The sequence below is a fragment of the Electrona antarctica genome (genome assembly GCF_951216825.1).
Source record: "Electrona antarctica genome assembly, chromosome: 21".
Lineage (NCBI taxonomy): Eukaryota > Metazoa > Chordata > Actinopteri > Myctophiformes > Myctophidae > Electrona > Electrona antarctica.
The window spans coordinates 29,178,602-29,195,511 of NC_136802.1; the positions used below are offsets into that span (position 1 = coordinate 29,178,602).

The 16,910-nt window shown below is 42.4% G+C and overlaps 1 protein-coding gene across 1 annotated transcript in view; it reads left to right on the plus strand.

Moving 5' to 3' along the window:
* col25a1 (collagen type XXV alpha 1 chain) overlaps window positions 1-16,910 on the plus strand; it is a 206,068-nt gene that overhangs the window by 142,667 nt on the left and 46,491 nt on the right. Inside the window, exons 5-9 of the mRNA XM_079491602.1 lie at window positions 874-900; window positions 7,012-7,071; window positions 8,129-8,200; window positions 10,163-10,279; window positions 11,499-11,534. Of these exons, the coding sequence (XP_079347728.1) occupies window positions 874-900; window positions 7,012-7,071; window positions 8,129-8,200; window positions 10,163-10,279; window positions 11,499-11,534 (312 nt within the window). The remainder of the gene's footprint in view (window positions 1-873; window positions 901-7,011; window positions 7,072-8,128; window positions 8,201-10,162; window positions 10,280-11,498; window positions 11,535-16,910) is intronic.

Here is a 16,910-nt window from a genome sequence, read left to right on the forward strand (position 1 = left end):
AAGTTGAATAAAGTCCACCGTTTTAGGTTTACATCAATCCTATGGTCATTCACTACTTTCTTGAGAAACTATTTTCTCATTAAACCAAGACTTGGACATTGTTCAGGCATTACAATTCACTTGTTTGAGCAAAAACTCACAGCTGTGGTACATTGTTATTTGTACCAGCTCATTTTACAGATGTTGTTAAAGCAAAACTCAGCTTATAGAGAGAGTTAAGTGTGGTGAATATATAGCACAACATTGTGTGTGATCTGACCCAATCAAAACTTAGAAAAGCAGCCCAACTCTCCGACACCTTGGGAATTCAGCAGCAGGTTGGCACTTCAAGTGCTGATTGGGGAAAAGCATCCTAAGCACACGCTCACATATACTGTTTGCACGCACGCACGCACGCACGCATGCACGCACGCACATTAGAACAAAATGGCACTGAATTATTGTCTTTTTAGGGATCTGTTTTAGGCATCCATCTGTCAGGGGAAGTGGGCCTGCAGCGCAGTATGTTTTACTAAACCCAACACCATCACCCTCTCTCCCATATACCCTTTTCATGTCAGTCTGTGTTATCATAAGTGATTTTACTCTCAACCGCAATGAATACTTGAGGCTGCCTGTATTATTTTTCCTCATCAATGTGTTTTGAATTATCCCTTATGATTTTGGTGTGTGTCAACACACCAAAGTGTGTGTCTATGTGTGTGTATGCGTGGGTGTGTGTGTGTGGGTGTGTGTGGGTGCGCGTATGAGTGTGCGTGCATGCGATCATTAAGAGAATGTGATTGCATGTGTGGGCGTGTGCTATGCTGTACATTGAGTGTCTGGTTGATCCTTGTGTTTCAAGACTAAAAAATTCCTTCTGCCGTTTTGCAGGGGGATCAAGGCGACCAGGGACCGCGGGTATGTGGTTTACGCTGACTTCTTGTACTCTCATGATTGGCTGGCGAATGCAACTTGGTGTTACTGCATGTCTCCCTCAGAAGAATTGTGGGTAAAAGGTTTGAGATGCATGAGATTCCTTGGATACTGTTCTTTCCCCTCTGGCCAAACACAACAAGCACTTCACGACTCGATTTCTAAATCAAGAGTGGCTCGGCGAAAGGGCAAATACCTTCCAAAACCATGGGATGGTATACTTTTAAGATGCAATATTAATCTCGTTTTATTTGAGCCCCTAGTTGCTAAATTATTTACCCCTCTCTAAATTGTTCAAGGTCGGCACACCAGTGTGTATTGTTACTGTGAAGATAACAAGAATATCTTCTGTAATCAAACCCTAAGTGTTATCCATGTCTCTGTAATTACATATGACTCACTTCAAATCTCCACGCAAAGCGGCACATTCAGCCCTTTAATCATTTCCAGCTCGCCAGTTTGACATTTTCGATAAAGGCGCGCGTTCTGAGTGATGATGATGTGAATGCTTTTCCTCGCTTGACAAACTCTAAAATGAATTACTGCATCTCACTCGCAGAGCCTTGCAGTGAGCAGCGAGCTGATTTGTGCCAGAGTGAGCAGCCATTTCTTTCATTTTTTTTTATTCCACAGCTGAAGGCTGAAAATGTAGCCCTCTTCCAAAACATACTTTACCACTGCACATGTTTGTTTAAACTTTATTGCATTAACTGAAAATCGCACATGGAAGCAAATGTGCACAGACACAATTCACATGCACTATTGTGCGTACACACACACACACACACACGCACGCACGCACGCACGCGAGCGAGCGCAGGGCTGATTTTCTCGGCATCCGTCACCATCATCCAGGTGACGCCTGGATGAGGGTCATGGTCACTTAGAGTGGCTGTAATTGATTCCCCCCTCAGGGCAGAGAGCGCACGGCGGAGGTCAGAGAGCACAGATGACTGACAGAACAGAGAAGTTTGTCCCTCTGTCTGAAGCCCTCTCTCGTCTGTACTGAATCCCACGCAGACGTCACCGGATTATCCCCATATTTTCTTCCAACTCGGCCTGACCTGGCTGAGCACATTGAACCACTATATGATGTGATTCACAAGTCACTAACCCTCTAAAATGTGATTTGTGGTCTCCCGGTTAATAAGACACGGATCTAATATTACACTGCTCAAATGACAGCCAACCAGCCCTTTGATTGATGGCCCAATGGTCCACAAACACCATTGTAATATTTCTGAGCTCCTACGAGAGTTATCATTACAATTGCATAGACCGAATAATCACCATCATTTGTACCCCCCTTTTTTTTTTAAATACATTTTTGCTTTTGGGAATCACGAGTAAACAAATATGTACCAGAAATCAGTTCCTATCTAGTTTACAGAGAATATTTTAAATTGTTTATCATTTCAATAACTTCCAATTATTGAAAACATGTCTGGCAAAATGTAACACACGCACGCGCGCATGCGCACACACATGCACGTACGTTGAAGTACTTTGGGGACATATAACCATTCTAGGTCACCACCAAATCACATTATATTCTCGGGATAGCATATTGACTTTGCGCATTAGATTAGGAGGTAAATGTAGTGGAACAGCATTATGACGAATGTCTTAATGAACGAAGGTGAAATAGGAGACTTTCCTCCTAACCTTGACTCTTGTTGGCTAGTGTGGGCTAATTTCAGTCCCAGTACTCTGACTTTGTGCAAGGACTCAGTCCAACCGATATAAATGCAAAGTTACGCAAATTATGCAAACTGTCAATATTTGTATTATTTCAATATTTCAAAATTCCATTTGTAACAGTTGAAGACATATTAAGTCTTATTGACAAAATATGTGCAACAGATCCTTAACACATCCAGATCCAGTCTGTCTGTCTGTCTGTCTGTCTGCCTGCCTGCCTGCCTGCCTGCCTGCCTGTCTGTCTGCCTGCCTGCCTGCCTGCCTGTCTGTCTGCCTGCCTGCCTGCCTGCGTGCCTGTGTTTATTGGGTCAATGGGATCAAAACAAACACTTGGTATTTCCTTACATGTCCTTACAGACAGTCTCTCCATGTTCCCCTGCTTCCCCACATGTCAGGGTCACCAAGTTAGTCAGTGTAAAAGTCGAAGGTGAGACTGAAAGTTCAAAGGGTAAGCAGGCAGCAAATAATACATTGACGAGTGCACACAAACTGTGTGGCCCCTGCTCAAGAGCCCATTTTACCGTTGCTAGCAATGACAAACAGTAATAAAGGTGTGTGTTCTTTTAAAAGTATGGCACCGGCTACAGCTGTCATACAAGGGGTTTGTGAATCGGTTGGCCATTCAGTAAAAAAACTAAAACCTTTAGATAAAATAAATCAATCTGCCGAGGTTTGTCCAGTGCATTGGCACTGGACACAGGCATTAACTATTCAAGTTCAGATCTTGGGATCTTGACCAATTTGCAATCTTCCCCCAAAATGTTACGGCCATTATTCAATTTCCAGTAAACACAACTACACGAACAAAGACGCAATCAGAAGCCCTGAAATAAATTTTGATTTTAGATGAGTTTGACAATGTGGTTGATAGATGCCAAGCCTAAAGGGAACCAGTGGTGGAAGAATTACTCTGATTTATTTTTTACTTAAGTAAAAGTAGCAATACCACATTATAAAAAATGCTCTGTTTAAGTACAGTATTGGCATCAAAATATACTTACAGTACCAAAGTAGAACTACAGTACCAATGTCTTTAAAAAATAACTGATCTAACTTAGATCTGTTATTTCTTTAATAACTTAAGTATACAATAGAGCTTATGTGGATAATGTGTGTTTTGTAATAACAATCTAAATCTGAAAAATACTAAAGTTGTCAAATTATCGTAAAGAAGTATTACATGTATATTATTTACCTCTGATATAAGTAAATAAAGTAAGTATTGAAAAATTACCTCCAAATTGTTACTTGAAATGTTACTTTCCACCACTGCAGGGAACTCAAATGAATGTATCGTTCCATTCTTAAATACACTAAGTCATAACTCATAATGTACTATATCTGAATAGATAATCAAATCCATATATTGGGAATATGTGGGTGGGGGTCTAGGGTAGCTGTGTGTGTGTGTGTGTGCGTGTGTGTGTGTTCGTGCGTGTGTGCGTGCGTGTGTGCGTGCGCGCTGATTGTGGTGGCAGCGACATTGGATCTGGCCTGTGTTCCACGCCAAGCGGTTTCTGATTGTTCTCATATATGTTTTTTTTTTTGTTTACTACGGTCACAGTCATCCCGCTGCAGGCAAACACATAACCAACATCCGTTTTGGAACGGGGAGAAACAAAACAGCAGTCTGTGAATGGTTAGGATTCTCTGTCAACCACCATGTCATTACCATTGTCACCCATAACAATACACTGTACCGTACATCAGTGCAGAGACGATGCAGGGTCGCAGCTAAACCCACACCTATTCGCTACCAAGCCAATCTAATTCCCCTGTAGTGAGGGGAGAAGCTACACACGCATACGTACATGGGCAACTGGCGGCCCGGGGGCCACATGCGGCCCCCACCTTCACTTAATGTGGCCCTCAGTTTAATATCAGAATACTGATATAATATTGGTTTCAGCTGTTCCACAACACGCAAACATGCTTCAGTCATAAATTAGTAGCTCAATGCTCAACACAAGTATAATTAAAGGCATTTGAAATGACATGAAAATGTTAATTTTCAGGATTCCAATTCAAAAATAGCAAAAAAATAATTCATGATTTCAATTCGAATATAGCAAAAATATCAGATATACAAGCTCAAAACGCGTCGCAGTGCAACGCGTTTTGAGCTTGTCGCAGTGCGACGTGTTTTGAGCGAGTGTGAGTGTGGAAATATAGTGGCCCTCTCCATCGTCAAAGTTTCCCACCCCTGAGCTACAGTATAAACTTGTTGCTTTGGTCAGATGATCAACCGCCTGTGCGGTCACGCCCCTCAAAACTCCAACATGCACCAGTGGTGTCAGCTAGGAGGTCGATGAGAGCTAAACCCGTGTCTGAGCCAGCTGACCGTGTATGACAAGAGTTTACACACATCGCTGGCATGCTGTGAAAGGTGGGGGGGATTATTTCTCAAGATCCACTGTCTCCCGGTTGTGAATGTACTCTATATATCAAACCAGTGTGTCAAAAGAAAAAGCTAGCTGTCTCGAGCCCCGGCCGAGCTGTCACATTTGCCAGTCTGCACGTTAGGGTCAAGCAACACTAAACTTACCCTGACTCTTTGCATTGTCGAGCAACCCCTCTCCCGACCCCCTCGCCCCGTCGCAACACTAAACGTCCATACCCTGACTCTTTGCATTGTCGAGCACCCCTCTCCCGACCCCCTCGCCCCGTCCTGCTAATCCAGCACTTGTGTGCCCGGCTCCCATTCTGTCTTCAAGATGCCTGTGGTTGTAAATAGCTTGATGGGAAATACTTGTGTGGCAATCCCAGTTACACACAGCGTGGCCATTGTCTGCAGTGTAAGAGAATCCTCTTGTCTTTCATGCTGCAAAGTTGAGCCAGTGCCTTGAATACCATGTCCTTAATGAGCCATGATTTTTGAATTATGGGTAACATAAACGATGGCCTCATTCCAGTGCATTCATCTGTGAATTAAACTATGGAAAAGTATAATAATTGCACAATAATACTCAAGTCAGTTCTCATTAAAATCTCCCCAATACTTAATGCGCTCAGAAGAGTGTTACAAAACAAACAAAATCAACAAATTCACATGCACCTATGCATTTGTATCCATTTGCATTACATTTGTGCCCTTGCAATTCGTAAGATTTATTGGATTCAAAACCCGGTTCTCTGCACAAGGGCTGAAATATCTGCTGCTGAGCTAAGACGCCTGCTTGGGCAGAACATCTGCAGAATTGGCCAACGTTGATGACATGAAATTTTCTCCAGATAGACAACATCACGTTCAATCTTTTTGATAAGCAATGTTCTGTATAATATTACAGATTCATGTTTTATTGAACATAATGCATGAAATCGTGACACTCGTCTGTATTAGGAACCCTCCGTATGCCTGTAGCATCTGGCAGTCGTAAGTGGCCTCATGTTATGGAAACCGGAATCAAATATCTCTCCAAATGTATTCATATTGTCATCACAGTATAGACTGTCTCCCCCCAAAAATGACTGATGAGGGTCAATGGAAATTACAGGAATGTGTTTAACCAAGCAGAACATACAAATGCCCATCTGTGACCAAATGTGGTATATAATGGACTGACTATAGAGTTATAGCGTTCATCTATAAACTATTCTCCCCTTAACAAGCAATGCATGGTGTGTTGGTTGCATGGTTCATTTTTCACGAGTGGATCACAACTGTCATTATGATTTTTGACAAGGAAATGGGAAACCATCTGATTGAGTTTCCAGTCAGCGCCTGAATTCCATTTTTGCTATATCATCTGTTCTATAGTTCTATAGTAATCGTTCTAACAAGTGTTCTGTCTTGTCTCAACCAGCACTATTTGTATTACAGTAGGAAATGGCTACTTAGCCAACTGTCATATGGACATTGTACAGTCAATCTAACACCCTACCTGGGGCATAGGTTAGCTACATGGAAAAATTGAGGTATAGGGCGAACTTGGATAGATTCAAATGGTAAAGTGTTGAAAAAGGAAGTGGCAAGTTCCAATTTTCATGGGAGTTATTATTTTTTAATCATCTTTGCATGAACAATTCGGTTTGTGTCTGAGTTGAAATGGCTTTGGCATGAGTCATCGAGAACCCTCAAAACTAATTGCTTGACAGCAATGTTTGTTGTGTAGTTGGCATTTGACAATTCCATGAAATTTCTTTTAAATCTCACCCTTTTTCAGCATTTTAACTGTTCCCACTGTTTTACAACCAATAATTGAAAAACTTTATAAAATATCCAAGTAATTGTGGGCACACCATTATAAAACACTGGGCCAGTCCACATCCTGAAGTTGGTATAACGGGGATGGAATTTGAGTGCTTGACGTCCTCTTTTTAAAGTAATGTGTTTTTTCCTTTTTTTTGGAAATGTCATGCGTGTGTTGTGCATTGTTCTGCTGTTTGCCCCTATAGGGATTGCCCGGTCTCCCTACGCTGGCTGCTTTGCACAGCAATCAGATCCTCACTGTCAAGGTTTGTCGGTGGTGGCAGCAGCAGCAGCCTCGCTGCCGCTCAGTCCGACCTCAGGGCGGCACACACGCCGGGAGTAAATTATTCACTGTCAGGTTCTCTCTGCAGGACCTGATGATAGAGCAGACCCAGGCAAGAAACCCCATCCAATTAATCATGGCCAGTCAATCAACGGTGCTCTTCCCCACTGCTACCGGCAGTAGATGCCAAGAGCCCCATCGAACAAATCTTCCCCATCGGTAGATTTTTATAACCCGGTAAATGTGTAGCTGATTGGAACCAGAATCCACACTCTAAACTAAGAAGGCCTGAGCTGGCTAATATTCATTGTTTCTAAAAAAAATAAAAAAAAATAAAAAAATAAGTGGAAGTAGTGAAATATAATTGATCAAACAAAGTAGATAAACCTTAAAATGAGCTCATAGCTACAATTTCACCTTCTAGCTTTGAATATGTGGTCGTTGTGTTAAATACACTTACGATTACTTCTGATTTCACGCCACCCATTTGAACTTGGATGTTTGCTTCAGAAACGAGGCATGATTCTGGATCATTTCAGTGGACACTAGCCGACTAGTGGGACATTTCCCTTGAAAGGAACCAGGCTAAAAAAAATGACCTCCCCTCAGGAGGTCAGCCCATGTTGAGTGTGCCGCTCCCAGGGTCTGACTTTGCAGCGCGTGCTATTGTGATGATGACAGCGCTTTCACAGCGGAGGAGAGATTCCCATTTTTCCTGGTTCTGTGAGCCCAGTGTGGCGCCCCAGCACCCCCGAGGTGGTAATTATGGGCTTTGGTTTCCAAAAAACCAAGTCCAGACTTCCGGAACCAAACCGCCTCCGCGGTGGAAAAGTGTGTACTTCTCCGTCCGCCCGTGAAGGCGCTGAATTGGGTTTCAGAGGGCACGGACCTCTCTTAACGGATTCTATTTGTTCTGTTTTTTCACCTACTGCCTTCCTCCTTCCTTCCTTCTCCTCTTCTTCTACTGGGGTCTTCATCCTTCTGCCAAATCTTCTCTCATCTCTGACCTACGACCTCTTGACCTCACACACCTGCTTCAGATGGTCTTCCCTAAGATCAATCATGGCTTTCTTTCTGCTGACCAGCAGCTCATAAAGAGACGGCTCATTAAGGTAGTGGCTGTGTACTCACTCTTCTCTCTCTCTCTCTCTTCATGCAGTGTCTTCTGATGTCTCCTCCTGGCCCGTCCAGTCCTCTCAGTTTGCATGCAAGCCATTAGACAGACTTTTCAAATTGTCTATACAGTGTAATCCTGAGTGTTAGTTTAACTCTGAGAGAAATGAATCCAAATGTACCCATAACGGTCCATTTGGTTCCAGTTGTACACTCTCTGACTTACAAATGGGCAAATTAACACTGGGTTTCACTGTGTATCGTCTGACTCTCAGGGCTAATCTAAACTTTGTCGAATGGCAAAAACGTCATATTTCTCTTAAACGTTTTTTTTTGTCATTTGACCAAGTGTAAGTTAGTCTTGGACAAATATGGAGAATTGTATTTATTTACCTTTGTGTTATGGTGAAATGAATTATAGCCACTTGTAGCACTTACAGTCACTATGAATGATTTCTTTCTGGAGTATTCCTTATAACCCATTACACTAATGGACCAAAATCTATTATTTTCACCCCATGCTGTTGAAGTCCAACAGTGACAAATTGTGGCGACAAATGTTTTTTTAAGTCAGTGTAAGCATAAGCACTATTCAACTCATTAATTCCAATTGGGAATGCCCTTTGTGGAAGGGCTCAACATGTCAGCCATAAATCTAATCAATTACAATGGCCGTGCACTTAACTTCAGCTGTAGCACGCTGACATGCAAACTTGCCTCCATGATACAGTAAAATCCTGAGCTAATTTAAAAACTGTTTTCACACAGAATTAAAGGTGATATTGATAACAATTTGTGTGGTGTAGACAAATAATAAAAAAGGCAATTCAACGTCCACAGAGCTTTTAAAAGGATGTGGAATACAAGTATCACTTTCCATCCAAACATTATTTTTATTGTGAAATTTATAATTTTAATAATTTTGTCAGGTCCAAAATTATTTGTGTTGCCAGTGATCCCTGTTTCTCTTCCGCTGTCTTTTGGGAAGTTACTAAGTGCCGCGCAGATATAGCAGCTTTTACTCTGAAAGCCCCCCCCTTCCGTTCCGTACAAAAACCGGGAGAAATAATGTTGCTAGCTTACTTCACTATTAACGATACGATAAAGTCGCTGGATAATCCCTCGCGTTCATATTTTGAACGAGAGGCATGTTGAAGTCATAAATGAAAAGTATATCCATCTGGTCAGCTCCCTAGATTAGGAGATACGAGCCTTTCTTTCTGAGCGGTAAACAGGGAAGTGAACGGCAACGCGCATGCGCGAACAGCGAGGAGTATGGTGCAGAAGGAGAGGCCAACCCCCCAAAAAAGAAAAAGAAAAATCTGAATATTTTTCTCTCGTTTGATGTCAATGAAAATGCGCTAGGACGTGTGTACACGTCCTCGCAATCCATCGGTTGGATTAGCTAGGTCGTTTCCACACGTCCTACGTTCTAAATGGGTTAAGAGACGCAAACTGCATGAGTGCTGCGTTCTAGGCATTACTCAGGAATTAGGAACGTTATGCAACATGCTATGTGATTAGGGAGTAGGGCTTTAAGCAACTAGTCGACTATTCAACTCGTCGACTAGTAAATCCACTAGTCGACCTTGTTGGTACTAGTTGACTAGTTGATAATAAAAATACAATAAATAAAAAGGCGTTTTTTTCTCCCGTTGAAGATCAGTTAGAATGCTTTTTTTTTTTTACATAATAGGTAGGCCTAGTTAAACGACTAGTCGACTAGTCAATTAGTCAACTAGTAAAATCACTAGAAGTGAAAGCCCTAATGTGGAGTGTAGTGCAATATTTAGTGGCTAAATGTTGTCTATAGCACCTTTAAATGAATGCTCAGGATTTCTGCTGTGTATAAATGGATATGTTTGTCGCCCACATGCCAACCACTTGATCATTTCAGTCCATCCTCTGTATGGTTGTTGCATTATCTGGATGAGTATAACTATTCTTCTGTTGTTACGCAGGGAGATCAAGGCCAAGCTGGGCCTCCGGGCCCCCCAGGGCCGCCGGGCCCTCCCGGCCCGAGGGGACCCCCTGGAGACACAGGAAAGGATGGGCCTAGAGGTCTAGGTGGTGTAACTGTGAGTACTGAGGTTGATGCGCTTGTGAGGGAAGTGTGATTTAATCACATTCCCCCAGGCGTCCATATTTTGGGCAAATTTGAAATGTAAAAAAAAAAGAATGCAGATGTACACGCTTACAGTGCAACGCAGTGCACCTCGTTGTGGGACTGTAGATCATTTTCACTACTTGTGTAGTGTTTACGTGCACCAATGGTCTGCTGTTGTTGTCAATTATATTTTGAAGTGTATTTTGGAGTTTGTTTTTGACTCGTACAATCATTATTTGACTCACGAGAGGTTAGATAAAGAAAATATGCCTCACTTCATGGATTTATGTTTACTTGGTTGATTTCCATTAAACTATAACCGTTTCCATGTGCTCAGGCTGTCATTGGCATCACACTAATTTATGTACACTCTGCCTGTGAGAGAAAGCTGAAAAAGGAACATAAAGGCCTGTCAATTATGTACTGCCATAAAACCTTCCCAGAGCCCCAGAAGATCTTTGTTCTTTTGGCGGAGATCGCCGCGGGAGTGCAAAAATATTAAGTGTTGTTTATCGCTTTCCTTCCAAGTTTTTCCGTCATTATTGTTTTCAACTGTTCCAGTCGCTCGTTTTCAGCAGTTGAAGCGAGACAGTTTTTCCAAGAAATTAGACAACTCTCTCTGGGGAAAGGAATTAAATAGTGGCTCTGATGAATTGCTCACAGTGAGGGTGGCATGGATCATCCTAAGAAAAGAAGTCACGCAGAGGGATTAACATCCATAAATCTGAACACCCTAAACAGGCAGGTGCATCCAAAAACGCTAAAACCCCTTTCTAAAGTGGAGAATGTAACAGGTGGCAAATAGCCATTAAAACAAACGGTACAATGTACTTGTACAACCCTGCTATGAGCTTCAACGTACAGGACTGTCTTCTTGACCCAATGTACAATAGCAGCTAAAGTAAGCAATAGCTTAGTTAATTCATTTGAATGCAGACTGTAGCACAGGTTCAACCCTGAATTCCACCTTTCCAGTATGTGAGATGTTTCTCTCCTGTACCTGCTCATTCAGACACAAGTACAGTCTAAAGAATAATTTATGCTTTGGAGAAAAAGTATTGTGTGTTGAATTGAAAAGGCTTTTTAGCCCCTTTTAACTATGCTTCTATACGCCCAATTAGGCTCAAGAAGGCAGCGATAATTTCTTCCATGCTGATTACAATTAATTGGATGTTTTATATTTCCGACAGGGGGATCCAGGAACCCCTGGAGATTCTGGACCCTCGGTAAGCACAAACCCTTTTCCACACACATTTTGTTTGTGATCTCCCGCTGAATGACCCTGCCAAGATGGATTTGGAGTATTGCGTACAGTATTTGAAACGAAGGCAGGGGGAGCGTTTTCCAATTTCGTTCATATCACCAAGTTTCATTTTGACCATTTTTTCATCACGGCTGAATATTGTCACGACTACTTGTACAAAATGAATCCAGACATAAAGCTCATAGCCACACGCAGGCAGGCCATTTGATATTCATTTATGGATGTTGATTAACATCAGTGTTATATTTAGGTGGCCATTTCCACAATAATGAAAGGGCCTTCTCTCGTGCTGTGGTGCCTCGGCTTCAGCGAGGAGCTGCCCTGATTGCTTTGAGAAAGGTCTCATAACTGCATGTTGTGATTAAGGGAAATTATGCTTCATCACGTCTCTTATCCCGGACACGTTTGTATAATTTGCAAACCGACCAATGGTGGCATAAGGCCTGTTTGAATCCCCTCTCGGCACAAGAATCTTATTAGCTCAACATCACCAGTAATTTTCATATGAATGCAATCATTTAGGGGTTTTGCTACTCCATCATAACAGCCGTCTTTGCATCATGCTTTTGATTTTACATTACATTTTACGAGATGTATTTAAAAATGTGATTTATTGGTACTATGATGAAGAGCATATTAAATCCTGTTAAAAACATATTTTCCCACATGTAATGCATGAACACATGAACCTCTTGTAGGGAGACGTGTTTTCCCCCCCACTTCCAATTATCATCAAATAAGCTCTGAAATGTACTAAACGAAATATGGTTCTGCACACAGTAACTTTAATATCAGAGATGTATTTTTATTTGTATATTTTTCTCTAGTGGTACAAGCAGACGAATTAGGTAAGCTAAAAGATAAAGATAAAACGAATAAAGGGTGGCAAGAACATTGAGATAATGGGGGGAATGCTAAAGGGTGGTAATTGCCTTAAGATTAAACAAACTGCCATTCCCTCTCTTTCTCTGTCTCTGTTCTCTACCTGATCCATGTATGCCAGAGCCTGTCATGTTTTAGCACATTCTAAACATCGATGCATTTACTTTCACCTGTACATTTCTGTATTGTACATTACTAAAATAGTTTTGAAAGGCAAATATTACAGAGTGACCTACAGCTGCTCCACTCTTACAGTATGTCACATAGAGAGGAGGATATTATTTACGTTTAAAGATTGGTTGGTACGACGTATCCATATTGAAATGTTTATGGTTCAGGATGCCACATTCACATCCTATCTTACAGAGAGCTACCTTTTGTACTTTCAACCGTAACAACCTTACTTGTACTTGACTAATACGTCAATAAACAGTAGTCCTACTTGAATAGGATATTCTAGTACTCATTCCATCCCTGCATAACAATACATCACAGTGACTCCAATGCTTACAGAACAGGGTACCAGTGAATCCCTTCAAAGGAGATAGCAGCACTCACGAGGAGCCTTGAATGAGAAACTATATGCTCCTCTCGTTAATTTGTGCATCAAGGCATACTATTTCACTAGTAAATGCACACCCTGACACTAATGTACTTTTAACAAGGAATAATGGCGTCATTTGGGAATCAATCCACCTTTTAAACAGCTTGAGATGAGCGCACACACATCTCAGCGGTCGTAAAAGAGAGAAACAAAGTAGATGTGATGTGACCGCTCAAACACACTGGAGTTACTTCATGCAGGTTGTCATATGTCTTGAGTTTCAGACAGAGCTTCTGTTTCCCTCAGCCAACTGTAGACTATTTGGAAGCCCCGAGACTTAGAGAGGAAGAAAAATAGAAGATGTTCGGGGGTAGTGGATTCGAGGATGAGGTTTATACAATTGTCTTTGAATTAGGTATCGTAATCTTGATCTGTTTTGCTATATTGCTGGAGAGGGAATATGCATTATGGTTCCCTGGCCAGAAACAAGTCCACGCCCTCCGTTGGCACTCGGAAATCAAACATGGATTAGGTGGAAACAAAGCGACTAGACAGATAGGCTCCTCTTTGTGCTAGATTCTGAAAGGACCGTGTTTGACCACTGCCTTCGGATCAGAACAATCGAGCATGAGGTATAGGTCTCTTTGAGGCCCATTCCAGAGCCAACGTTTCAGGGGCAGCCTCCAGGACTTCTAATGCCCACTTGATATAGCTCAGCGTTTCTGATGTAGATGCTATTGTTAAAGAGGCAGCAGTGGATTCCAGAGTTTTCCAACAGCCTTCCAGAACATATGGTCCTGGTTAGAAGGATTAAGCTCTTGTGGAGCAGAAGCAGAGAGAGAGGAGGGGGTGGGGGGGTTGAAGAAGAAAAAGGAAATATTTGCAGGACTCAATTCAAAACCCTCAGTACCATGAGGTCTCTCTGGGGTAAATTAAGCGGGTCTTCGGCTCTAGAAAGGTGGCTTGCAGCCGTGTGCACAAGTTTTCATTTGGGACTTGATTTGGCTTCAAAAACGGCTAAATATGGAAAATCTGCGGGATATTGTATGCGGTGTTCCATCCATAACCGGAACAAAGCCTTCCATCTGTTTCATGGTGTTATTTCCCTAGGAGGAAGGATAACAGGCCTTCGCTCTGCGCACCGTTCATTCAGAGGTTACCCACAATGCATCAGTGGCTCACCTTAGATTTTTGTTTTCCTCTCTTCAAATGCAGTGCAGGCATGCATGCAGGGATCTTGTTCCCTTTCGTAATGAGGAGACAATTTCAATATCTTGCTGTCCTTGACATTACGTTCCCTTTCATATCCGAGCCAAACATGAGGAGCCGAGCAAATACGCTGAAAGTAAATAGCTGGATACATGGTGCTCGGTGCAGCCCAAATACATACTGTGCAGCATCCTCTCCTTCTTGTGAATATTGAATAAGAGAAAACATTTTTATAATGGAGCTACTTTGCTTGTTTGCAAAGTAGTTCACTGATGGTCAATGAAAGCCTTTTAGGTCCCCAAAAATACTGTTTTTGTGTTACTGTGTCATTTTCTGTTAATACTCTGGAAATAATGCCCGCTCGGAAACCTGTGCCAGGTCTTCAAGTGGTAAATGTTCAACTGCACACAGAGTGTGGGAACTGACCTGGCAATTACCTCATTGTTTGTCGTTTCCAAGTCATGAATGAAAGGACCAAACATTGAGTGCTTTATAGGCTGTATTCGGATGCTCTACTTAAAATGTCATCCGGTGGACTATCCAGCCAACCATTTGCGGATTCCATTCCTTTGTGGTTGTTAAATGAAGCGTTTTAGGTACACTATGTTAGGCATGTGGTGTGGTACAGTATCACAATAGATACTTTTTCTCCTAATAATGTCAGTTTTAGTGAAGCTGTTTGGGGATTTAACCTCTATATTGCCAATGTCAAGAGCCAGTGCTGAAAGAAAAAACCGGGGCCGTGCAAAGACGACACAGGGGCTCTTGAGATTCTGGAAAAAATCTCCTTGTCAGTCTGTGGCTCCTGAGTGCTCTCAGATGTAGCTAAGCTAATTAGATCTTCAGCGAGTGGCACATTTTCTCACATACCCGGTGGGTCATAAAGATGTTTACCCAGAGGACTGCTAACAAAGGCTTTTTGGAGAGGAAAGCTGTTCTTCTGGTGGGCCGATAGGGAGGAAAGTCATTCATTGAGGGGTTTTCTTGTGAAAGCAGAAGGTATGCGCCATAAATGTGTTGGAACTGTGACCTATTACTGTAAGTGTGAGAACCTAATGCTGCTGGGAATTTAACATGCCAGCTTCCTAAACATGCAAACATAGCATAAAGGGGTGATTTTCATAGATCAGCCTAATTGTATATCATGTACTTATAGGGACAGGGCCGGATTAACACCTCTGAGGGCCCCTGGGCACTGAAGCTCGAAGGGCCCCCCTTCACATGCACGCAACATTTTGTCTGTTTTGGGCCGTTTTGGGGCGGTTTTATGCTGTTATATTGCACCCCGCCCCAGAGTGACAGCCAGGCAGTAACAAACACATTATTTTTGTTTGACCCACATAGTAAGAAAATGGGTAAGAGAATTCGCCAGTGTATTTCAGTGTTTTTACCTTTTTTTTTGTCGAGCCACCTGACGCGCTATGCATGGAGAATGAAAACAAAGCAATGCTGGATGGCGGACGTACGTCTTTTATTCCACCAGAATCACCTCTCCACCTGACCTCACACAGCCCAGTGGGCCCACCCACCTTGAACAACAGCCAATCTAGCGCATTGTTGCTGCTTTACAGACAATTGCACTTTTCAGCTGACTGCATTCTCACCAACAATAAAACACTGATCTTAGACACCATTTATTTCATTTCGATTAGCAGGCAAAGTTTCTGTGGAGCTAAAAAAAAAGGTCCCCTGATGCCCAAGGGCCCCTGGGCACGTGCCCAAATTGCCCATATGGTAGATCCGGCTCTGTGTAGGGAATTGTTGCTGAAAGCCTGAACACTGCATTGATCCCCCAGAAGAAAAGAAAGAAAAGCAAACTTTTCAACCTCATCAGCTGCTTTTGAATGTACGTAGCACGACTTGGACGTGTCAGCATATTACTACTATACTGGCATATCTTTTTCCAGGTATTTGGGCGTTTACAGTCATCAGGGATTTCTTTCCCATTATACTGCCATAGAGAGTGATAAGATTAGGCATAAGGGTTGTTGTAAAAGGACTTGTTGGGCATGATCTGGAGGTTCTGTCTGGACACAGACCCAGCTCGAGATGACGAGCCAAATGGCGTTCATTGAGTTCCAGAGCCCGACAGAGACGGAAACGCTGGCCAACAAGGCGTGTCATAACAGCTAAACAAGAAGGCGTTGATGAACCACTGTGGTCCAACATTAGTTTAGGGTTGTTTGCCAAGATGGAAGGAATTAACTTTCCTTTTTTTTGAGAGGGACTCTTCCACGTTAAGTGTTTTCACTTGCCAGTTACGAAGCTTCTCTTCCAAGTTACACAGCGAAATCCAAAGTGATGATTTATCTCTGAAAGTGTAGAAGTGGACCCGTGATTAACACAAGGGTGTATGGCCCCTAGTTTCACTGTGACAGTACACTGTACTGTCAGTGAAACTATAGGGGCCATACACCCACACATACTGTACTGAGTACAGTATAAGCTGTATGTTGCACATATAGCAACTGTGTGTCATCTATCGTGTTGAAATTCCAACTGTGTTGCCTCACCTAACGTGCTACTTCCATGCAGTTTTCCAACAATTGTGCCACATCATAATGGGCTTCTCTTCAGTGCATTGAACTATAGCCTCAGATTCCAGGTCAGTCAAACAAGACGATTCTGACAGACATTGAAAGGAAAAATGGAGTAAGATCAACATGAAAGATACCACCATAAATGCTCTCTTTATTCATGGTC